The 22,631-nt window shown below is 44.1% G+C and overlaps 3 protein-coding genes across 5 annotated transcripts; 2 read left to right on the top strand and 1 right to left on the bottom strand.

The window, feature by feature from the left end:
* The first annotated feature begins 1,174 nt into the window (after positions 1-1,174).
* Positions 1,175-13,910, top strand: LOC101772292. 2 transcript variants are annotated; one of them, XM_004986025.2, is made up of 34 exons: positions 1,175-1,390; positions 1,484-1,568; positions 1,669-1,763; positions 1,847-2,325; positions 2,413-2,620; positions 2,739-3,068; positions 3,270-3,420; positions 3,505-3,642; positions 4,505-4,586; positions 5,028-5,296; positions 5,377-5,490; positions 5,613-5,854; positions 6,008-6,235; positions 6,307-6,459; positions 7,831-7,968; positions 8,088-8,318; positions 8,418-8,545; positions 9,003-9,123; positions 9,319-9,483; positions 10,065-10,212; positions 10,361-10,461; positions 10,665-10,814; positions 11,088-11,135; positions 11,229-11,336; positions 11,454-11,528; positions 11,654-11,704; positions 11,776-11,922; positions 12,004-12,134; positions 12,322-12,409; positions 12,546-12,605; positions 12,677-12,908; positions 12,987-13,138; positions 13,221-13,291; positions 13,387-13,910. In XM_004986025.2, the coding sequence occupies exons 1-34, from the start codon at positions 1,226-1,228 to the stop codon at positions 13,757-13,759; spliced, it is 5,457 nt and encodes a 1,818-aa protein (XP_004986082.1). In that variant the 5' UTR covers positions 1,175-1,225; the 3' UTR covers positions 13,760-13,910. The 2 variants fall into 2 exon arrangements, with proteins under 2 accessions (XP_004986082.1, XP_022678530.1); XM_022822795.1 differs by lacking the exons at positions 1,175-1,390; positions 1,484-1,568 and having other exon boundaries at positions 1,749-1,763; positions 1,847-1,961; positions 2,053-2,325.
* Positions 13,870-14,814, bottom strand: LOC101783655 (oleosin 16 kDa). Its single transcript, XM_004987173.2, has one exon. It carries the CDS (start codon positions 14,427-14,429, stop codon positions 13,989-13,991), a length of 441 nt encoding a protein of 146 aa, XP_004987230.1. The 5' UTR covers positions 14,430-14,814; the 3' UTR covers positions 13,870-13,988.
* A 147-nt stretch (positions 14,815-14,961) lies between these two features.
* On the top strand, positions 14,962-22,592 carry LOC101772699 (plasma membrane ATPase 1). 2 transcript variants are annotated; one of them, XM_004986026.3, is made up of 19 exons: positions 14,962-15,390; positions 15,482-15,601; positions 15,725-15,841; positions 15,911-16,048; positions 16,130-16,264; positions 16,410-16,589; positions 16,820-17,026; positions 17,111-17,230; positions 17,811-17,930; positions 18,395-18,517; positions 19,009-19,113; positions 19,191-19,335; positions 20,533-20,697; positions 20,759-20,997; positions 21,102-21,134; positions 21,228-21,309; positions 21,409-21,569; positions 21,648-21,860; positions 21,975-22,592. In XM_004986026.3, exons 1-19 carry the CDS (start codon positions 15,343-15,345, stop codon positions 22,428-22,430), a joined length of 2,907 nt encoding a protein of 968 aa, XP_004986083.1. In that variant the 5' UTR covers positions 14,962-15,342; the 3' UTR covers positions 22,431-22,592. The 2 variants fall into 2 exon arrangements, with proteins under 2 accessions (XP_004986083.1, XP_022678531.1); XM_022822796.1 differs by lacking the exon at positions 14,962-15,390 and having other exon boundaries at positions 15,979-16,048.
* Positions 22,593-22,631: the final 39 nt, after the last annotated feature.

The following is a 22,631-nucleotide window of genomic DNA, read 5'->3' as shown; positions in this document are numbered from 1 at the left end:
ATTACACAATCATGTTCGGTTACAATCCACTCCTAGCCTACTCAAGCTTTGGATGGTAAAAAGATCAAATTAAAGATCCTCTCATCTCTCTCTCACCCAAAGCTCTCACAAACAAATGAGAAGCTCACCACCAAAGAGCTCGAGAGATGTGGCTGCCCCAATAGACCTCTCCACAAATATATAGGCATCCGGAAAATGACCAGAGTATCCTTACATGAAGCATACAACTCAAATACCCTATGGTAAAACCGTCCAACTTTTTATCAGCACATCGGACGGACCCGGTGCCTTCACGAATTCGTTTCGCCTCGACGCAAGCTTCACGATGGTGCCACGCATCCTCCGACTCGACGCTGTCCGACCACACCGGACTCACCCCCCGATTTTGAGGGCAAACCGGTCCAACCCTCTTGCATACCTCGCAGGCGTGACTCACTCCCGGTTTTGAGGTCAAACCGGTCAAACCCTCTTGCACGCTGCACACAACGTGACTCATTGATGTCGCGTGCCCAGCCACCGCTAAGCTTTTGACACCTCCAAGTCTTTTTTTCCCAGCTCCCGGACCGCCTACTCAACTCGCCTTTGTCCCGCTTTGACTCAACCGATGCCGTCTTCATCCCAATGTACTCTTCCTCTTCCGTGCACCATGTGGATCGTCCATGACTCCACCCGGACTTCTTGAGTTCCTTAGTCCAACCCAACTCGTGTCCACCCTTCACAGCCCTAGTACATCAGCTTGAACCTTTCACTTGACCTTCACCTCATGCCGTCAACCGCTATGTTGCATCTTATACCTACACATCACAAGCCAAGAGACAACACATGATATGTTTTGCACACAACACACACAACACCTCCGGTGAGCCGTTAGCATAATCAAGCATATATGATATGAACTCAACCAATAAAACCTCAAATTATACAATCAATCACACATCATAAATAGATCAAGGCACTTCTGGGCTCTCAGACGGAGAAAATGTGCATAGTATTTCTCCGGTATACAGAATGGCTATGATTCGTGAAAAACTGGAATCTCGTGGGCCAAAGCCCAAGGTTATTACGGGCTTTGAGGGCCCATCTCTACTGAGAAAATCTGGCCCAGAAACTCCGAACCCCTTTTCCTTTGCTATAGTAGGGTTTTTGGTTGTCCCCTCTCCCCCTCCCTCCCCCTCCCCCGCTGTTGTCTCCGGGCTCCGGCCGGCCATCCGCCTCCGCCTCCGCCATGGCGTCTCCTCCCGAGCGTACAGTGGCCGCCCTCGAGAGCTGCTTCCGCGCCCTCCCGGCGGACGCCGTCCCCGCCGTAGTCGACTGCGTCCTCGCCTCCTCCGCCTCGACCTCCCCCGCCCAGCTCTTCCACGCGCTCCTCCGTTCCCCAGCTTCCTCCGAGGTTGGTTGGTTGTGGTTGTTTGCTGCTGCCCTCTTTTACCCCATCTCAATCCATATTCAAAGAATTTACGGTTCTTCTTTTCCTCCCAAGCAGCAGCAGCAGGGTCTCCAAGCCCAGTCCGACCGTCATGCCTCCATCTCCCACGCCGCTGCGCTCCGCCATTTGCTCGCGCGATTCGGTCACCACCCCTCCCTTTGCTTGCCTCCTTCCCCTCTTGATTCATAGACTCGTGACAAGTAGAGTCAGAGTCTAATTTCTCGCTTCGTTTCGGCTTTCAGACAACCGTCCTAAGGCTAAGGATGCTATGCGCTTGCTGCTGTGGAGGGTCTTCCTGCCACTGCTCAGGGATACCATCGAACCCAACCTTCACCAGGTGCGTGCTCCTAATCTATTCCCCACTTGAATTAGTTAGTCATGTCTAGTCCCCACTAGCTTATGTATGCTGTGGTGCCTTAGGTGGTTGCGTTTATGTGCGATGCAATCTCCGACACTGGATCCTGGGACCTGCTAGGAGCTACCATAGTACCATTCTGCATACGATCATCTGTTGTTGCCATGGGCTTGTCCGCAGGTCATGACTCCATGCTTTACCACAGTATAACAGAAGCAGATTTTGCTGGGGATAGTCTGGCCCCAATGCTAACTCTCTCCAAGGCGAGCAGTGTGTTAGCATCGTTGCTGCGGGACATATTGGAGAGAAGAAGGACCGTCCTCAGCGTGGGCCCACTTAATTCTCAGGAAGTTGCTGTTGATCTAGATGCGTTGGTGCAGAATTTGACATGGGACCTCTCCACGTTGGTATTCAAGATGTTTGCACATGGTCAAGAGTATCGATCTTGTGCCACCCGCACCCTTCTGCAGCCTCTGCTCATCTCACTTGCTGATATTCCCTGTGTCACTGTAATGCTTGGTGCAGTCCAGCATAAGCTATCCAGGTTGCTCTAACTCTCTGTGGTCAGGCAGCTATATGTGACCAGATGTTAATCTAAATTGTCCCTTCTCAATTTATCTCTGGCCTGCAGGTTTGGTTTCCTAGAACGTATATGGGATTCCTGTATTTCTCTATTTTCTTTGGGGCGTGGCGAGCGTTTGGATGCATACAATGTACTATCTTTATACTTGTCAACACTCAAATTGGGTCATCAAGTCGCCATCTTGGGAGCTGACAAGCTCCAGGAATTTGACCTTAGTAATGTCAGTGAATTTTGGAACCAGCTGCGCAAGGGACTGGTGAGACTTTCTGTGGCGTGGCATTTGTCTTAGTTACACAAACTCAAATTTGAATGCCTGCTAGAAAATTGCTAGCCAATTTCATGTTGCAGTGACATCTGTACCTTCCACAAACCAGGTTGACAAGGATTCTTTCGTGAGGAAACAGGCCTTCTACGTCTTGACAATATCACTTAGCATCTTTACCTCTTCTTCTCTAAATGATGGAAACCACCATTGCTCCAGCAAGAGATTAGCTGCTTTGCCTGCTCAAACCAAATCAAATACTGCGACAACAAAAAGAGAAAGGTGGGCTAGCAAAGAAGCTAAGTCCCTAGGCGTTAGACAGACGGATCAATCAGATGAACGCTGTTCAAATGGTCAAGGTCGGTGGAAGGTCTTCTTGTTACTCTATGAGATGCTCCAAGAGTATGGGACACATTTAGTTGAAGCAGCCTGGATGCACCAGGTTAGTTGATTTCCTTACGTTTCTCTTATCAAAAGCTGTCAACATTATGTTATGTTTTATTATAGCACTCCTAAATTTGAGTGCAATATAGCCAAGTATTCTGTCAATATTAGGGTAGCACAGCGATATAGTAATTGGTAATAAAGTTTATTTTGGCATACTATTCACTATTGGGCTAATATGTCCAAAATTTATGTTCAGGTGATGCTTCTGTTTGAGTCTACACCACAGACTGACTATTTAAATCACACCTCCCATGGAGCCTTTCATGCTCAGATGGAATCTTGGGAGGGAATTTTGCACTGGATGACAGTTTTGTGGGAGCGTGGGTTCACTCACGATAATCCTCAAGGTGAGTACTGATGTGTAATTATGTGAAAAGCATGTATATTTAGAATGCTGTCCCATGGTCTGCCTGCATGAATGTGTTTTGCAGTGAGATGCCTAGTTATGCAATCCTTTTTGGATATTTCATGGGAACACTACAAGGTTTGCGCTCAGATAATCCCAAGAGGTTTTGTGCTCGGTTCTCTGATACGTGGTTTGAATGATGTAGTTCACCACAAGGATTTCGGTTAGTGTTATTCATTTTTACACTACTTCAATATAACATGCTTGATTCTGCTCTGAAAGAAACAAAGCTATTTTATTTTATTGTCAGATATGTTTTTGAAAAGCTATTATGTTAACCTCCCTTTTAGTATCTGTTTTGAAAATTCTGTAGTTGTACAAAAATATTCTTGAACTCTAAGGGCTTTCCAGAATCATTATACCCCCTTTGTAAACATAGCGATGGGTGTAGCAAATTTCAAACAATATGCCAACTGTAAATGAAATAGATAAAATTACCCAAAAAGCTCTCATTGCTTCATTGATGTAAGTTGTTAACCCTTTGCAGCAAATATGACTTGTTAGTTAATGAAAATTTTCTCTGTGGTTAGTCAATGAGTAAAACTTCAATTGATATCTAGGGTTATTTTGTTTACACATATGGTGTACTACAAAAGAAAATTAAACCGACAGTTCTCTTTTCATTTGTGTCTCAGTGAATAGATCTTAGAATTGTGGTGTAAGCTTATGTGCATATGCTGGGGCAGCAGGTACTTTGTATTTGTGTCTCCAAGGATTATTTACGTTGTTTGACCACGTACATGGTACTCAGTCTTTGGTTTGTTTTCAGGGGCCATATGCAGCTGAGCTATTTTTTTTAACCTTAGTCGACATTTCACTTTATGTCTTTGTTTTCTGAAACAATGATAAGTCGTTGAATGGCTCTGTTAAATACACCCCACCTGCTGTTGTTTAGTGAGTCTTGTTGCTCACAGGATTGTTGTTCTAGTCTTTTAGCTTGCTTTCCTATTCATTGTTGTTGTTTATGGCACTGTTCAATAGTGCATTCTTTTTAATACTGAGCTATCTTCTTAAAATACTTTTAGGCGTTGTTGGTATCTATGATTCAAAAACCATAAAAGGCGCAGAGAGCTTTTTCAGCACTTATGCCCAGAACCTGACAAGACGGTAACTAGTGCCTTTTTATCCCGTTCAGTGTTTTGATCCTTTTGACTTCGGAACTGATTTTCATTGTTCGAAAGACGAAAGCTATGCATTTTCTGTTACCATTTAGAGTCTTCACATCTGTTGAAAGGTGTTTATGCACATGGTGTACTACAAAAGATAATTGAACTGATGGGTCTTTTTGCTTTCGTGTCTTAATAAAGATCTCTTTGTCAGTGTATATGTGTATTGCTTTTTCAGCACTATGGCAGTGGAAGATGTTGCGTAAATGGTTTAACCTATTTGCACCTGGGCTGCGAGGATTATGTATTTGTGTCTCCAGGACTATTTATGTTGTTTGACCACATGCATGTTACTCAGCCTTAGTCTGGTTTGTTTTCAATAGCTGAGTTCGTGGGAGTTTTCTACTAACCGACTTCAGTTGTATGCATGTATTCTTTACAGTGATCGTATTCATCTTGTTTGGAGCCTGGCATCTGCTGCTAAGCATGATTCATTTGGCCGAGCAGGGCTAATGACTCTTGCGTCATGTGTTGCTTCATGCACATGTCAGTCAGATATAAATGATGTGCCATGCGCTACCCCTTGGAAAGAACCGTCAAAATGTGATGGGGATGTACCTACAGAAGTTAGGTCTGAAGATTTATTAGATGCCTTGTGGATTCTTAGTGAGAGGAGTAAACAGCACTTTAATCCAAAGTATCGTCTGAAAGGTTCTACATCTCTGTCTCATTGAGGAATTTTGATAAGGGATGATGGTACATAGACAACTTGTTAACTTGAAGTCATGTAGTTTGTGAGCAGGTTATCAAAGTTGCAACATCGCTGATAAATGCTGCTGAAGTTCCTCTTAACCAACTTCTGCATTTCATTTCTACAATACCTCGAGAGTTCACTGATTATTTTGGTATGCAAATGGGAGAAATGGAGGATTCCTTTTGTACACAGTATATTTTTTAATATTACCATCATATTATAATATAGTGCTGTGGAATCCTTGGCTCTTACTGCTGTTGTATATCCTTGTAGGACCATTGAGAGTGATAGTTCAGGAATGGTTTGTTCAGAAGAAAGAATGTTCTCCTGGTAACACTTTGTTGAGCAAGCTTCTTGATTTCCCTACCACATTCGTGAAGCACAGCAAACAGGATCAAGGTTCAAATTTGTTTGACGATGAGGACGTGAATGCATGGGAAGCTGAAGCAAGGAGGTGGGCCAGAACTCTTCTTCTTGTAACCTCAGACGAGCAACATTTGAAGCGAATTCTAGGGGTTTGTTCTGCTTATCACTTGCTTCTAAAGTTGTAGAATTATAGGAGCTATTGTGCTCAGATCTGGAACTTGAAGTTATATGCAACATATTTTTCTGTTGCCTTCTTGTTTGTTTCAGTTTATCTTTGGTTCAAAAGGTAATTTTCATTGTAGTTTATAGAGGCACATGGCTACAAGCTTTCACAGCAAAGCCCTGTTGGAGACTGCGTTCCCATAAAGTTTTTCATCATCCTTTTGAGCTTCATTGAGGAACTTGAGGCAAGGCAGAAAAAACTTGTTTGCCAGAATAAAACCATCTTGAAAGGAGGTTCAGATAGAGCAAATGGATTAGAACTCCATGATCTCAACAAAAAGCTTGCAGAATCATTGTCTCTAGTTTTGGTAATCCTCTTTTTCTTCAAACTGTCACTGATGGCTCTTTGTGACAGCCTTTTAATAGTTACCATGCTTAGGAAACCATGGTGGTCTTCAGCAAGCTATCTTGCTCAGTTTTCTGGTTGAAGAATATAGAGAACATGGATTTGCCATATTCTGTTAAAGGAAAACTTGGAGGCCCAAGTCAGCGTCGTTTGGCTACCTCAATAACCTCTTCAGTATTGCAGGGTGTATGTTCCTTCCTGATATTTTGTGTTTACTGTATTTTAAAGCTTCCATTTGGCATGTTCCATATTACTTTTCATTTATGCTTCATTACTGCTGTCTTGATTAAGTAGCAAGTAAAATGAAAAAACTCGACCGGCGGGGGAAAGACCGCCCCCATGGCATTGCACTAAGAAAGAACTCTCAGCCAAGCCGGTCGAGAAAACCCCCGAACCCTAGCTTCACCCTATAAGGCCGCACCTTAACCTAGGCTGACCACGACCCACTGGGTTGGTGACCACTACAACTACCCCTGGTAGGAGGGGCCCAAACCAACCCCATGTGCCGCAGTTTTTTTTTTCCACCAGTATTTGAACCCTGGTTGGTGTCTCCCTCAACTGGGGAGCTTACCACTACACTACAAGAGTGTTGGCAGTGGCAAGTAAACTAAGAAGAGAGTTCCCTACTTTCTGCTTGTATGAACGACGACTTGCTGCGTCCTACAACAATTTCTTGTTTGCCGTCTTTTCTTCAATTTTGGGCCAGTCTAATGTTGGTTAAAGTTAAAGCAGTCACAATTGTGAATAATTTGGACTCTTGACTGTTAGAAGCTAGCTTTTTCACTGGCATCCTATCTGCGATAAGAAATAGGACCTGTGGGCTGTTCTGGTAGATAGTGTACAGGTATCCCTTATATTGCGGGAACAGAAAAGATAAGCATGCTAAGGATGGAAACATTTTTCTTTTCCTTTTCTCATAGTTTGTAATGACACAATCAATTTCTATTTTCAATAATAACCTTTGTTATTTCCTTTCCCCCACTTTATCATTTTTCAGAATTTTCTCATATTTTTACTCTTGACATAGGATGAGTATGAACATGAAACTTTGTACATTCATAGAGTACTATTCCAGACCTTTTCTTTTGGTAATTGTCTTGTTTAATTCTCTCATGAGGGTTAACTTGGCTATCATATCCATCCTTAAGGTTGGCAACTGAGAGATCACAGGATGAAATCCTTGGAAATCAGCAACAAATCTACTGCACATGTAGATAGTGAGGTTCCAACTGTGGCATTTAGACACAAAACTAGGGTGACACTCTGTTGAACTAGCCGCAAGTTGGCATTCGCAATTCTTGTGTTGGTTTAGTGCACAAATCAAAATCAGTTGCAGGTCGCATCCTAAATGGTGATTGCATTTAATATCTTCCATATAATAGGGTGGCATACTTTACCTGTTTTGGAGGTTTAGAGCACAAACCAAAATCAGTTGTAGGTCAACAGTGATTGCATTTAATGTCTTCTCTATAATAGGTTGGCATACTTTACCTGTTTTGAAGTGCATCTTACCATTTAATTGCCTAGGTTTGACAAATTTCCATATCATATTCACAGATTTGGTCAATGAGGTGTATTAGTTCTGTTGCCTCATGGTGTAACCATTACAACTCTGGTGATTCTTTTTTCCCCACATTTTCCTTTCTCTGGGACTTCTATTGGAAAGTTATTGAACACTCCACTAATGCCACTGAGGTGTGTTGCTATTGTTAATAAATATTTTACTTAATCATTCTTCTTAATGCCTTTATGTTAACTTTCTTTATGTAAGTTCTTATGCCAAAACTCTCTATTTCGGTTTTTTCCTGTACAAGACCGGAGCTGAACTTCACTTGGCAGCTTATGAAGCTCTAGCCTATGTTCTAGAAGCTCTATCTACTGCTCGCAATTCTCAATATCTGGATTTGGTGGAAACAGAGCAAACAAATCAAGCCAGAAAATTTTCATTGGATATTTCTGTCACCACTTTCCTTAACAACATCAACCGTCTCCTTACGGATGGAATTCTGACACGTAGCAGACGAGCTGTTCTAATGACTTGGAAGGTTAGAATAACCTTTTGTAGTGTCATCAGTGTGCATCACTCAACTTCTGTTGATAAATAAGCCAATTTGGATGGCTCCTAATTGTTGATTTTCATTTAGTGGCTTTGTGTAGACTCCCTGCTATCCATTTCGTGCTGCTTTAGTGACAATAAATCCAAGCTGAAGAGATTGGATCCTTTATTTTCATATTCAACCCTCCGATGCATCTTTCTTGATGTTATCGAAAGGTGAGCAGAGTATGGCTTTGTTAGAATTTTGTTCTGTAGTTGCTTATTTACATTAATTAAGATAAGCAAGCAGTGGTACTGTTGCCTTATATGGCGTGCAATAACATTTCACTACGTCATTCCTGTTTATTTGGGGTAGCCTTTCATTGTTCAAAGTTTTAGCTTTTTTACAAGTTGTTTTATTAGCTTGATTAAAATCTTTGCTGCTTTCCTATGTTGATTGGATACCAATTTGTTCATCCTTAGAACATTGAAATCAATACCAGGTTATTTAAAGGGGCTACTAAAATTGCTATTACAGATGACTGAATTGAATTTTTCTAATACAAATTGGTGCTGTGCTTTAACATGGTTATAAGCTTATTATTCCTTGTTTTCCTTTTCTAGCTTCAACTTAGACTCTGTGCTGTGACATCATTTCACTCTCAACTTTGTTCTCTTTTCTTAATCTTTGCAGCCTTGAGAATGCTGGTGAAAATTCTGTCTTATCCATCCTGAGATGTGTGAGATCTGTTTTGGGACTCTTACACTCGAGCATGGACAATAGAAATTTTACATCTATAGGCATCAGTTATGAGGTATCCATTGGTATCTTTTGTATTCTGTGTTGTTTATTCCATTAAGTGCTGCGGCTCACAGTCTACCACTAGAGGCTAGCTTGAAAACTTTATGGTTGGTGTTAGTTTTTTTTTTCTTTAGAAAATTTATATTCGGCTTATTCAATTGCAGTGATTATGCAGTGGGCACTAATATTTTGATCTTTGTTTACCCAGACGATGATGCAATTAGCAAAGTCCTCCTGGATCTTGCACCTTAGTTGCAACAAACGACGAGTGGCACCAATTGCTGCACTGCTATCTGCAATATTGCACCCTGCTATCTTTTGTAAATTGGAAATGCACCAGACAAATGAAGAAGGGCCAGGCCCTTTAAAATGGGTCAGTTGCCACATATTGTCTCTATCACCTTTTACTACTTTGGGTGCAACATGCTCTTCTTGTTCTTTAGCTGAGTAGTCAGAATAAATGCCATCTGCTGATACTGCTGCTTTGTGTGCTTTTGTTGCCAGTTCAGCTAAGTCCGCATTTTGGATTTTAGGTGCATGCATACTGTGTTAACTTATCTGATGATAAGCATTCTCTTCTTATGATTAGATTTATGCATAAGTAGAATGAACTAAGATCACTATTGTGGTGCTGAAATGCTGAATAGCAAAGAGAGAAATATAGTTCATTCATATGAAATGGTAATATGATAATACATAAATTCTAGTAATATGGTGAATATGGTTACTTCTGTTTCATATAGTGTAGTGTTGGATAGCTGATGTGCACTAAACTTGTTATTTTGACCATCTGAAATAAGGAAAATTCTTTCCTCTTACTATCCAGAATCTGTATGTACACTAAGTGGCATCTTAGTGTACTTCACTTGGAAAGTTATAGTTATGAAGACTTCTTTAGCACCAAGCTTTTCTTGTGATACAAGTGATGCAATTAACTCATTTACTTCTTTTCAGTTTATTGAGAATCTTCTTAATGAAGGTTCAAAAAGTCCTCGAACTATTCGCCTAGCAGCTTTGCATTTGAGTGGTCTTTGGTTGATGTACCCGGAAACTCTTAGATTTTATATGGATGAACTGAAGCAACTTTCATTATATGGATCTGGTATACTATTTCAATTCTCTCCTATAATTCCTTTATGAGTATTTTCTCCTTTCCTTCTGTTATTAATTTCCTTCTAATAAAGCAAGGCAATATGCCTGTTGTCTATTATAGTATCCATTCCAATCAGTAATTGGTGTATATTGAACAGTGGCATTTGATGAAGATTTTGAAGCTGAACTCTCTGAAAACCATGAAGCAAAATTTGAGGTTTCAATGCTAGCACAAAGTCCTGATCGTGAATTCACAGAGGTAAGTTCATTTGAAATTACCATTTTAGGTATTGGCAATCCTGATTTGGTTACCTTCGGAATAAACATTCCTATGTAATGGAGTAGGGCACAATGAAACCTACTGAACCTTCTGTTTATTTTGTTTCTTTTAAGCATCACCGATGAATGAGCTGTTTTATCATTATTGTTTGTCATATAATATGATTGGCAATGCTATTGCAGGTGTTCATTAATACAGAATTATATGCTCGCGTTTCAGTTGCTGTTCTCTTTCATCAGCTTTGGAAACAGATCAAAGAAAAGAATATATCGGGAACTGAAGAAGCTCTTCAATCTGGCAAACTATTTCTTCTAAAACTTCTGGACTCAGCGGTACTGTTTTTGTGTTTTCATATTCATAGCGTATGAACGTTTTTATATATAACCATAGCTTTTTATCTCGGACAATGCTGCCTGAAGTTGATATTCTCGGGCCACCATCTTGTATTTGACAGTTAGTGTGGTATCATCTTCTTGAACTTGATTAAACTTTAATGTGGCATGGCCCTATACTGGTTTAGCACCTTATAAGACTAAATCCTTAGAGTTGCCTGATGCTGCAAATTTGACTTGCCTTGTTTTGCTATTTGCACTTTTCTCCAACAGGTGAATGACAAGGATCTTTCAAAAGAACTCTACAAGAAATACAGCAGTGTGAGTCTTTTAGTATATGTGAAATTCAGGTGGTTTTACTGTTGAGATCTTTGAAATCTTGTATCATGTTTCTATAATCTTCACATTTACCAGGTACATAGGCGTAAAGTTCGTGTGTGGCAGATGATATGTGTTTTATCGCACTATGTAGAAGACGATATAGTTGGAGAAGTGATATTGAGCACTCACACCTGTCTTTATGTAAGAATTTTCTCAATGTTTATGCATGCTTGTATCTGTGGATTCTTAATTTACTGGTGATGCATTGTTATGTCTTGCATTACTTTTAGTGAAAGTTTGATTTGTATGCTTGTGCAGAGAAATAATCTGCCCGCTGTCCGGCAGTACTTGGAGACATTTGCTATCCTCTTATACTTAAAATTTCCAACATTGGTGAGAGATCCCTTCATGCTATGGTTCTAGAAACTAATGCACACTTTTTAAAATGTCTGTACAATCTTATGTCCACAACTCTTCTTTTTTTGGTAACTGTTGATGTTTCTGATGAACCATTGCAGGCAAAGGAACAACTTATTCCTATTTTTCATGACAAAGGGATGCGACAACAGGTGAACATTTTAGCCTGATCCTCAGGCATCTTTGTACCTTGATTCGTTTATTTATCTATCTCCTCCTGCAGGCACTGTCGTCTTATGTTTTTATAGTAGCAAATGTGATTCTTCATTCAAGGCAGCTGTCCGTCCAGAGAAACCACCTAAATCAACTGCTTCCTCCGATACTGCCGTTCTTAACATCCCATCACCACAGTTTACGTTGTTTTACTCAGGTAATGGAAATTCATTGAAATGTGTTTTTTTTCTAGAGTGCCACGTTGGTTTAATCATCTGAAGATCTATTCTGTTTGCAGCTACTTGTCCATTCAGTGCTATCAAGGTTGTGGCCTACTCTATATCTCGAAACTTCAGAAGATGTAATCTTTGAGAGGAGGTGCTTTCAAGAATTGAAAGATTATCTGGCAGAAAATTCTGACTGTGTGAGGTACAGCTACACATAGGTTTTTCTTTTATGATTGTGTACTTAGCTATGCTGTCCTGACACTACCAATTTATGAGTTAGTTTGGGTTCTGAACCTAGGTCTTGTTTCTTATAACTAATGATCTCAATTTATATGCTAATTTTTCCAATTGTTCCCTGAATGTCCATAATTCCTTTCTCGTGATTTCAGGCTCAGAGTTTCAATTGAAGGTTTCCTTGATGTTTTTGATCCCAATGCTTCTGGGACTCCGTCGGGGATATTTAGCACTCGCCCTGAGGTTCATGATATTCTTTGCTCATTATTAGCACGTGTTAGGAGTACAATTTTAAGACAAATTTTGGGACCATTATGGTTTTTTAAGGCACTGAATGATTCACCCTGATAAAATTTTGAGTATCCTGTTGCTTGTGTAGGTATCTGAATTTGAGTGTGTTCCTGTGTCAGTGATGGAGCGTGTGATTGAATTCCTGAACGTAAGCACTTGAACCTAGCGTGTTAAAACTTTTCTACCATGGAAGAGCAAGTTAAAACTCTGCTATTTCAGGATGTGAGAGAGGACTTGAGACATGCTATGGCAAAAGATACAGTAACAATCAAGAATGAGGGTCTCGCGGTGGAAGGGCACGGCGACGAGGATAAAAGTGGTGAGAAAGTGTCTGTGTTGTTACAACCTGGTTGTCAAGATGCACTGGACTTCCAGAAGAAAATAACGCCTCGCAGGGACTCTGAGCAAGCATTGAACTTGAACGCCAGGGACCACTCAAGATTAATTTCCGGTATGCAAACTGTGCCGTGTTGCTCATTCCTTTCTCCTACATACATAGTCACATGTCTATCGCCTGTGCTGATCGCAGAGATTGAGGAAGATGACCAGCTTTTCAACCTAGCACTAGAAGCAAGATTGCACGCTGCGGAAACGATCAAGCAAAGCCAGCAAGAACTGATTGTAGTGGCATCACTGGTAGACCGCATACCTAATCTTGCGGGTCTGACAAGAACATGCGAGGTACGGTTGCCATTCTGTGGTTCCTTCCTTGGCGGTGTATTCTGTGGTCCGGTTGGTTGATTCTGTTGTGCTTGCTTGGCAGGTCTTCAGAGCAGCTGGCTTGGTTGTTGCCGACAAGAGCATTCTTCTGGACAAGCAGTTCCAACTGATCAGGTCCGGTTGGCCAGCTTGATTGTTTGTTGCGGCTAATCCCGGTCATTGGTCAGCCTCCTTACCTTAACCTACCTGTGCTGGCAATGGCATTGCAGTGTGACTGCTGAGAAATGGCTGCCCATCACGGAGCTCCCGGTGGACAGCGTGAAGGCGTACCTGGAGAGGAAGCGGGCCCAGGGGTACTCGGTGATCGGGCTGGAGCAGACGGCCCACAGCAGGCCCCTGGACCGGTTCGAGTTCCCCCGGCGGACGGTGCTGGTGCTGGGCCGGGAGAAGGAAGGCATCCCCGTGGACATCATCCACATCCTGGACGCGTGCGTGGAGATACCGCAGCTGGGCGTGGTGAGGTCGCTCAACGTCCACGTCAGCGGCGCCATCGCCGTGTGGGAGTACACGCGCCAACACAGCCAGCAGCCACGTCCGTCCTCGGGTGTTTTGACTCTACTGAATGCTGATGCCACGTCATGATCATCATCTGGGCCAAACATTCTGAATACTGCATGAACTGCAATGCAGTTACCTGTTTTGTTTTAGGTACTTGCCTTTGCCTTGTAACTGGTGACACGGGCACTCATATAGGTACTAATTATTAATAATTATTGCTGACAAGATTACATCACCACCTAGTAAAGCACTTGAACTGGACTGGTATGCATTATTATATTATTGCTGGTACATGCAACTAAACTGGCGTGTATCAGTGCGCGCGCGCCTGCTCGATGCGGTGGTGCGCCCAGTCCTTGCTGGAGAGCTGCTGCTGATCCGGCGCCGTCTGCAGGTGGCGGTACATCCACGCCAGCACGCCGACCGCCGCCGCGCCGAACCCTCCCGACGACACGAAGCCCGCCGTGAGCAGCGCCAACGTGATGGCCGCCGGCACCAGCACGGGGCTGAAGATCACCAGCAGCGGCGTCGCCACGATCAGCGCCAGCACCGTGCCCGTCAGCGCCAGCCCCGACAGCAGCAGCATGGACAAGGCCGCCGTGCCCGCGGCCAGCGCCTTGGTCACCGCCGCGGCCGCGGACTGCTGCTGCTGCTGCTGCCGCTGGCCCTGGCCGGGGCCGGGGCCGTGGCCGTGGCCGCTGTAGTCGTCCTCGCCATAGAGGCCCCTCGTGTAGCGCTCACCGACGGCGGTCATAGTTTGTTACAGCTGCAACGATCAAACAAACAAGCTACACACGCACTATATATAGCAAAGCAGAAGGCATCAGTTAGAGAGAGAGGGAGAGAGAGAGAAGCCTACGTGGAGACATGCTAGGAGGCCGCGCGGACAAGTGGAGGGTACGTGGCGACGGCTTCGCTCCGCATGGAGTCCCCGATGCCTCGATGCCTGCCACGTATCTTCTCCCTCTCTCTGTGCAGCCACCGCACAGGGTTGCTAATTCATATCAATTCCCAGGGCCCACGAGGTGGGAGTTGGGCTTGCTTGGTTACGGCCCATTAACTTTCTCCTAATAATGTATCTTTTGCAAAGAAAACCCTCTTATGTAGTGTATTTGTTGACGGAGATCTCTGTATGGTCCTGGCATCATCAAATTAGCAGTCAGCTAAGCCAGTTATTAATTGCATCATGAGTGATAGATTACGATGATGGTTTGTTGACCTGACCGCCGGCCGTCATCGTCGTCGTCGTCTTCCTCGCGTCGGCCCTTCGCTGCTTTGCTTGTCGTGGGAAGGGAAGGGAAGGGAAGGCGACGGTACGGTCCACTCCAGTCCGTCCGTCCGTACCTTCCTCCTCTCCAATCCATTCCCTCCCCCCACCACCACATTTTTTTCTTTTCATAATACAGTAATGTAATCTATCCAAGGAGAGAGGAAGGGGAGGGAGACGGCGAGACCAAGGAATCGATCGCCGGCGACGGCGGGACCTAGAGGGAGGCAGGCAGCAAAGCCAAATCCACCTCGATGGAGCCGAGCCCGATGGCCAATGGCGGAGCTGCGCACGCCCCACTCCTCTCGATCGTCGCCATCCACCTCCCGCATCCTTATATTCCCCGTCGCCGCCTACCTCCATTCCATCGAATCGAATCCCAACTGATTACTTCTCCGCAATGGAGGCCAACGGCATGGACGCCATCAGCAACGAAACCGTGGACCTGGTGCGTTTTGTTCGACTCCCTTGCCTCCCTTCCATCGTCGGATTATCACTAACAACGCTAATTAACTGCATTGTTAATTACTCCATTGCAGGAGCACATCCCCGTGGAGGAGGTCTTCGAGCATCTCAAATGCACGCGCGAGGGCCTCACCGCCGACGCCGCCCAGCAGAGGATCGACGTCTTCGGCTACAACAAGCTGGAAGAGAAGCAGGTAGGGAAATTCGTTTCTTTATTCATTCATTCATACATACATACGCTTCTACTGGTAGTGGGTAGTGGCAAACAAGACCACAACCTCGCTATTCGTTCATAAAAAAAATCATTGATGTTGCAGGAAAGCAAAGTGCTCAAGTTCCTGGGCTTCATGTGGAACCCCCTTTCCTGGGTCATGGAGGCAGCAGCCATAATGGCTATCGCCCTTGCTCATGGAGGAACGGATGATAGGGGCAAGGTAAAAAAAAACATTCATCACCGCACAATTTGCCATCCCTCTTTCCCATTCTAATCTATCTTCACGCAGAAAATGAGCATAGACTACCATGACTTTATTGGAATTATGCTGCTGCTCATTATCAATTCCACCATCAGCTTCATAGAGGAAAACAACGCTGGCAATGCTGCTGCTGCACTTATGGCCCGCCTCGCCCCAAAAGCTAAGGTAGACCATACCTACTGCTCTCTTCTTTCTTTCCCACCTTCTTCTAAATACTACCTTTTCATCTTGTTTCATCCTTTCTAGGTTCTACGTGATGGAACCTGGAGTGAAATGGATGCATCTTTGCTGGTTCCTGGTGACATAATCAGCATTAAACTTGGAGACATCATTCCAGCAGATGCGCGTCTTCTCGAGGGAGATCCACTAAAAATTGATCAGGTCTTTCTTGTTCTCAGTCTCTTCCTCTCTGCATGCTGCATTGCCCTACAGCTTTTCTGCTAAAAACGAATTATTCTCATATAGTGAGCATCATTCTGGTATAAAGTACGAACCAATGATGAAACCGTAAAGGGTTACTTTGCAGTCTGCACTTACGGGAGAGTCGCTACCAGTAACCAAGCACCCTGGTGATGGAATCTACTCTGGTTCAACCTGTAAGCAAGGTGAAATAGAAGCAGTTGTTATTGCCACTGGAATCCATACTTTCTTTGGAAAAGCAGCCCATCTAGTTGAATCAACTAATCATGTTGGGCACTTTCAGAAGGTCAGTCTTCAGCAACCAGTGTCTCTATGTTTAGTCTATCTTATTTTTTATCGACCAATGACCATTGTGAGAACCTATTTTCACCAAATCTATCCAGTTTCAGTTCTATTTTGCATCTTATCCTGTTAATTTTTCCCTGTATCATTGGGTTACTTCACTACAGCTGATTATTTGATTTATTTTGATTGCCGAATATGTGATCTTGGCTGTATTTCATGGGTGCCTTTTAGGTTCTGACATCAATAGGAAACTTCTGTATTTGCTCAATTGCTGCTGGAATGACTATCGAGTTAATTGTGATGTACGCTATTCATGCAAGAAGGTACCGTCAGATCGTTGATAACCTTCTTGTCCTTCTTATTGGAGGAATTCCCATTGCCATGCCTACGGTTCTTTCTGTCACTATGGCTATTGGATCACACAAACTAGCTCAGCAGGTTTGATCAATGTTCTCTGGTGGAAAATTAGCTGGGCAACTGAGTTCTTTAAAGTGACCTTTTCTCCCCTTTGTTTTTTTGCAGGGTGCTATTACCAAGAGGATGACTGCCATAGAAGAAATGGCTGGAATGGATGTCCTTTGTAGTGACAAAACAGGAACACTGACACTCAACAAACTAAGTGTTGACAAGAATTTAATTGAGGTTATATCACCTGAATCTTGTGCTACTTAAAATGGTTTTAGTTGTTCTCTTAATTTAATGGTGACATGCCAAGGAGAAAAAAGCAAGGATTTGCAACTAGCAAACTTCGCTAATGGTTCTTGCTGTTCTTTGCCATATGTATTCAAACAGAAGCAGATCCAAGCTCGTTATGACTTGTTCATGCATTGACCACCTGCCAAGTTCTCATTTTCATATACATTCTCTCTTTGTTTTCCTTCCATTTGCGAAGAAAGTTAAAGAAATGAAGCATCTTCACACGGTTTCAACTCTGAAATGGTTCCTCTAAAAACAGTCGAACAACCTAAGAGGAAGTAGGAGTCACTGTAAATAAGAAGAAATATCCTTGGGAATTTGAGTCAAAGAGGACTCGTACCTGGGATAGTGGGGGTGTACATCCACACCTGCCACCAACTGAAATAGTGCCTCTTAAGCTGTGCGCGCAAATTAATTCGGTCTTATTTGCTGTTGTACCATAGCTGTGAGCACATTGGCAGTTCTTCACTTTTTTTCCATGCTAATATTAAGACACTGATTGCTAAAACATGGAACATTTCTGTAGGTTATTGCTAGAGGAAGGGAAAAGGATGACGTTGTCTTAATGGCTGCAAGGGCTTCTAGACTAGAGAATCAAGATGCTATAGATTTTGCTATTGTTTCGATGTTGCCAGATCCAAAAGAGGTAGAAAACTCTCCTCTCTTATATTTTTTAATAATTTATGTGTGTTCGGATGATTGTTGGCTTTTTTCATCACTCAAGATAGGGAAGGAGCTAAACACTCAAGCGCTGCCATATATACGATTCACAAAATGGTTGCATATCATTTCAAGTGTATTTAAGTTTTAGAATTTTGGCTCCACATATTCTAGGACAACATCTAATTTGGAGAAGAGGTATTAGCTGTACGTTCAATTTCTTGCCCTGGTATTAGGATCTAGCAACTACTGATAACGCATGATTTCACAGCTGGAGGTAGCATCAATTATGAACAAGCATTTCTGAGTTTTACAGCTCATAACACTTGCATTCATAAGTTTCCATGTGTAACAGGTCAATAAAAAGCCATCTAACGAGCAATGTTGTTGGCATCCCTTGTTTCTTCTTAATTTCATTTACCTATTTTATTCTCTTCTGACTACTGCTAGGCACGTGCCGGCATTCAAGAAGTCCATTTCCTCCCATTCAATCCAACTGACAAGAGGACAGCACTTACATACTTAGACGCTGGGGGTAAAATGCACAGGGTTAGCAAAGGTGCTCCTGAACAGGTATATATATTACATAATTTAATTCTTTCAATAACAATATAATACCTGAAAAAAAGTGTAGAAACCATAATTTGTATACAGTTTAAAGTCTACAGTAGCCAAATATGGTAATCTATACTTTGCAACTTGAATTCATGGTTAGATACTTAGATGACTTGTGCATGAAACTTACTACTGCTACAGAAAAAAAGCAAATGGAAGAATGTAGACTCATTCGTCACATTTTGCTTGCTTATAAGACATATGTGGATGTCTTTGGTACTAACTGAATTGATGAATTTGCAGTCCTAGTCTGTCTGTATCTAATTTCCCCCAGTCAATCTAGTTTTCTGCATGTTTTCATATAGGGCTGAATGTTTTTCTTGTTCCTTTTTGGTTCACCTCGTTGTGCTTTCTTGGTATTTTCTTGATAAAAAATGAATGCTATTTGTGACTGGCGCTCGCATTATTTTTACTGTAATGTACTTATATCCCATCAAATGGTCTTGCAGATTCTGAATCTAGCATCGAACAAGGCTGAGATTGAAAGGAAGGTTCATCATGCTATTGCTAATTACGCAGAGAGAGGGCTACGATCGCTTGCTGTTTCATATCAGGTGGTAAATTGCTAGTATGCTACAGCATGCTTGTCCATATACAGAACGAAAACTAACTAAATTCCTTCGTCGTTCAGGAAGTACCTGAAGGGACCAAGGAAAGTCCTGGTGGACCTTGGCAATTTGTTGGTCTTCTCCCGCTCTTTGACCCTCCCCGTCATGATAGTGCTGAAACCATACGCAGAGCTCTTGACCTTGGAGTCAGTGTGAAAATGATTACAGGTGCCTCTTTTTATGCACCATTCAAGTATGTGTTAGGGTAGTCCCAACCCATAGATTACTATGGGTGGTGTCCATGTCATCAAAACATTTCACATAGAAACTATCCCTCCAACCCATCGTCTCTTCACGTGGGCCCGTAATAATTACTGCCACACTTTTCTCCTCCGTTTGCTGCACTTGCATCCACGCACTTTCTCACTGTTCTCAGTCCCAGCGAGCCGGCAGGCGGTGGCGAAGCTCATGCAGGCCGGCGGAGATGGGAGTGGCCGCGGAGCGATGGCCGTGAGTTGCGGCGCTGGCCCTCTGCGCATCCCCGTGAGGAGCTCCAGCAGGAGCAGAATAGCAGATGCATGGAGCCGCTCTTGCAGGTTCCTGTGTGCAGCGAACTCCAACACCAGCATGTGCATACGCATCAAACAAATCCAACCTTTTTGGCACAATGTCTCTTGAATAGAAGCGAGCTCAAGGAAAAGCAGAGAAGATCAGGCACGGGGGCTCGCCGTGGGTGGCCTGCTGTGAGCTGGGCAGGCAGCCTTGACGCGCAGGCGAAGTGGAGCTCAATCCCAATGGGGGAGATGCCAATTTTAGCAGAGATGAGCTCCCGTCCTATCCTATTCCTCTTCTCTTCCCACCGTTGGCGACGGAGTGGAGGCCCGGCGGCGGCCAGCCTCCCGCGAGTGGCGGAGCTGCGGCCCTACCGCGGTCGGCCGTGGGCGGTGGCGCGAGTGCCTGGCCTCCATGGCCAACCTCGAGCGGGCGGCGGAGCAGGGGCCTGGCCTCCATGGCCAGCCTCGGCTCGGGGCCATCGTCACGGGCGGCATCAGGGAGGACGGCGGGGTGGCAGCTCCTCAGGCGGAGCGGCGGCGGCGGGCGCATGTGCTTCACGCATGGAAACGGGGTGCTTGCCCCCAACGCCAAAACAACGATTTCTTGGATCCTCATTGCGCGTGTAGACGTGATTTCTCAGGAAGGAAACCGTTTCCTTCTCTTTCTTCATCAACTTCCTTGCCATGTCACCAAATTGCTTATGAGGCAGTCTAATAAATTCCTTGCCATGTCAGCAGCTGGGAGAAGTCAATTATAATTCTTTACTGTATCTAGACATTCCACAAATTTACCTTTAGTTCTAAAAAGGATATTAGGATATTATCTAGAGATTGTGATATTTTTCCTGCATTTCCGCCTAAACATTTTCAGGTGATCAGTTGGCTATAGCTAAGGAGACTGGCCGGAGGCTAGGAATGGGCACAAACATGTATCCTTCTTCATCATTGCTGGGTGACAAAAAGGAAGGTGACATAGCAGTCCTACCAGTGGACGAGTTGATTGAGCAAGCGGATGGGTTTGCCGGAGTTTTTCCAGGTGAGGGCTGACTGTCTACTGCATCATTGTGTTCCTCCATCTAATTAGTTTCCTTTCACAGAGCACAAATACGAGATTGTGCAGAGGCTGCAAGCTAGAAAGCACATATGCGGGATGACTGGAGATGGAGTTAATGATGCACCTGCTCTGAAGATAGCAGATATTGGAATTGCTGTGGCGGATGCTACTGATGCTGCTCGAGGTGCCTCTGACATAGTTCTGACAGAACCTGGATTGAGTGTGATCATCAGTGCAGTACTAACTAGTCGGGCAATTTTCCAAAGAATGAAAAATTATACTGTAAGCTTACCATTAAAATGCATGTACCGCATTTCTGACTTGCTATCATGCTATCGTTGTGATAAAAAGGGGTGCTGACTGACGTGTCTCGTTTCTGTTTGCAGATATATGCTGTGTCTATAACAATACGTATTGTGGTAAGTTGTTTTGCCTACCATACACACAACACAACCTAGTGTACACTTTGACATTCATCAAATCATCTGCTGTTTATGTTGTTGTCGGTGCAGCTTGGGTTTTTGCTCTTGGCATGCTTTTGGAAGTTTGACTTCCCTCCGATGCTGGTTCTTGTGATAGCGATTCTTAATGATGGTATTAAGACGAATAATGCTGATCTGTCTGCTGCTTTCCTACATTGTATATATATGTAAAAGATAGTTGCTGAGTTGTTGTTATGCCTGGGTTGGTCAGGAACCATCATGACTATATCGAAGGACAAGGTGAGGCCATCTCCCCACCCGGACAGCTGGAAGCTAGCGGAGATATTTGCGACGGGAGTGATCATTGGGGCTTACTTAGCTGTGACGACGGTGCTCTTCTTCTGGGCAGTTTATAAGACGGAGTTCTTCGTGGTAGGTGCTCTTCTTCCTCAGTCGTCTGCCGACGTCGTAATTTGCAGAAATTAAAATCGATTCGTAATTCCCATGCAGAGGCTTTTCCACGTCAGAAGTCTGAACATCAACAAGCTGGACAGTAAGGATATAAATGCGGTCGCCGACAACACGGAGAGGCTGGCCTCCGCGGTGTACCTTCAGGTGAGCACCATCAGCCAGGCGCTGATATTCGTGACCCGGTCCAGGGGGTGGTCTTTCCTGGAGAGGCCGGGGATGCTGCTGATGGGCGCCTTCGTCGTAGCGCAGCTGGTGAGCTTTCTGGTCTCTGGTGATGATCATGCATTGATGCTTGATGCATTGCATTGCAGCAGATGAATCATCATATGAATGAACCACCACATGTATATATGTATATATATGCAGATCGCCTCTGTGCTTGCTGCCATGGTTAGCTGGGAGGTTGCCGGCATCAAGGGCATCGGGTGGGGGTGGACGGGCGCCATCTGGGTGTACAACATCGCCGTGTACCTGCTGCTGGACCCCATCAAGTTTGCCGTGCGTTATGGGCTGAGCGGCAAGGCCTGGGGCCTGGTGCTCGACAACAAGGTGGCCTTCACGAGCCGCAAGGACTTTGGGAAGGAGGCCCGCGAGGCGGCCTGGGCCCACGAGCAGCGCACCCTGCACGGCCTGCAGACTGCTACTGCTACCACCACCAGCGAGCAGCAGCAGCAGCTGGGCCAGATGGCTGAGGAGGCCCGCCGGCGCGCCGAGCTCGCCCGGCTCCGGGAGCTCCACACGCTCAAGGGGAAGGTGGAGTCGGTGGTGAAGCTCAAAGGCCTGGACCTGGACGACATCAACAACCAGCACTACACCGTCTAGTAGTAGTAGACTAGGGGCCTTGATGCTGAACATTTGATAATGATTTGTCTTTTCTTTTTGCCATAATAATAACAAAGAAATGTTTTTTCTCTGCCCTATTATTTTTTCCAAAAAAGATTACATGTGCATCTGCTACAGACAGGAAGAAATGTTTGGATGGTATTATTTTTTCCAAAAAAAAAATGAGTCAATGATGGCTGC

This window comes from Setaria italica, chromosome IX (genome assembly GCF_000263155.2).
Source record: "Setaria italica strain Yugu1 chromosome IX, Setaria_italica_v2.0, whole genome shotgun sequence".
Taxonomy (NCBI): domain Eukaryota; kingdom Viridiplantae; phylum Streptophyta; class Magnoliopsida; order Poales; family Poaceae; genus Setaria; species Setaria italica.
The sequence above is the reverse complement of the archived record's forward strand: the minus strand, read 5'-3'. Positions and strand labels throughout refer to the sequence as shown.

Bases quoted from the DNA above. Each gene is read 5' to 3' on its own strand.
- LOC101783655 (XM_004987173.2), bottom strand. From the start codon at position 14,429: ATGACCGCCGTCGGTGAGCGCTACACGAGGGGCCTCTATGGCGAGGAC.
- LOC101772292 (XM_004986025.2), top strand. From the start codon at position 1,226: ATGGCGTCTCCTCCCGAGCGTACAGTGGCCGCCCTCGAGAGCTGCTTC. The intron at 8,546-9,002 runs GTGAGCAGAGTA...TAATCTTTGCAG, and splicing joins TTTCTTGATGTTATCGAAAG to CCTTGAGAATGCTGGTGAAA. The intron at 11,923-12,003 runs GTAATGGAAATT...TTCTGTTTGCAG, and splicing joins GTTTACGTTGTTTTACTCAG to CTACTTGTCCATTCAGTGCT.
- LOC101772699 (XM_004986026.3), top strand. From the start codon at position 15,343: ATGGAGGCCAACGGCATGGACGCCATCAGCAACGAAACCGTGGACCTG. The intron at 16,265-16,409 runs GTCTTTCTTGTT...GTTACTTTGCAG, and splicing joins ATCCACTAAAAATTGATCAG to TCTGCACTTACGGGAGAGTC. The intron at 20,698-20,758 runs GTGAGGGCTGAC...TTCCTTTCACAG, and splicing joins GTTTGCCGGAGTTTTTCCAG to AGCACAAATACGAGATTGTG.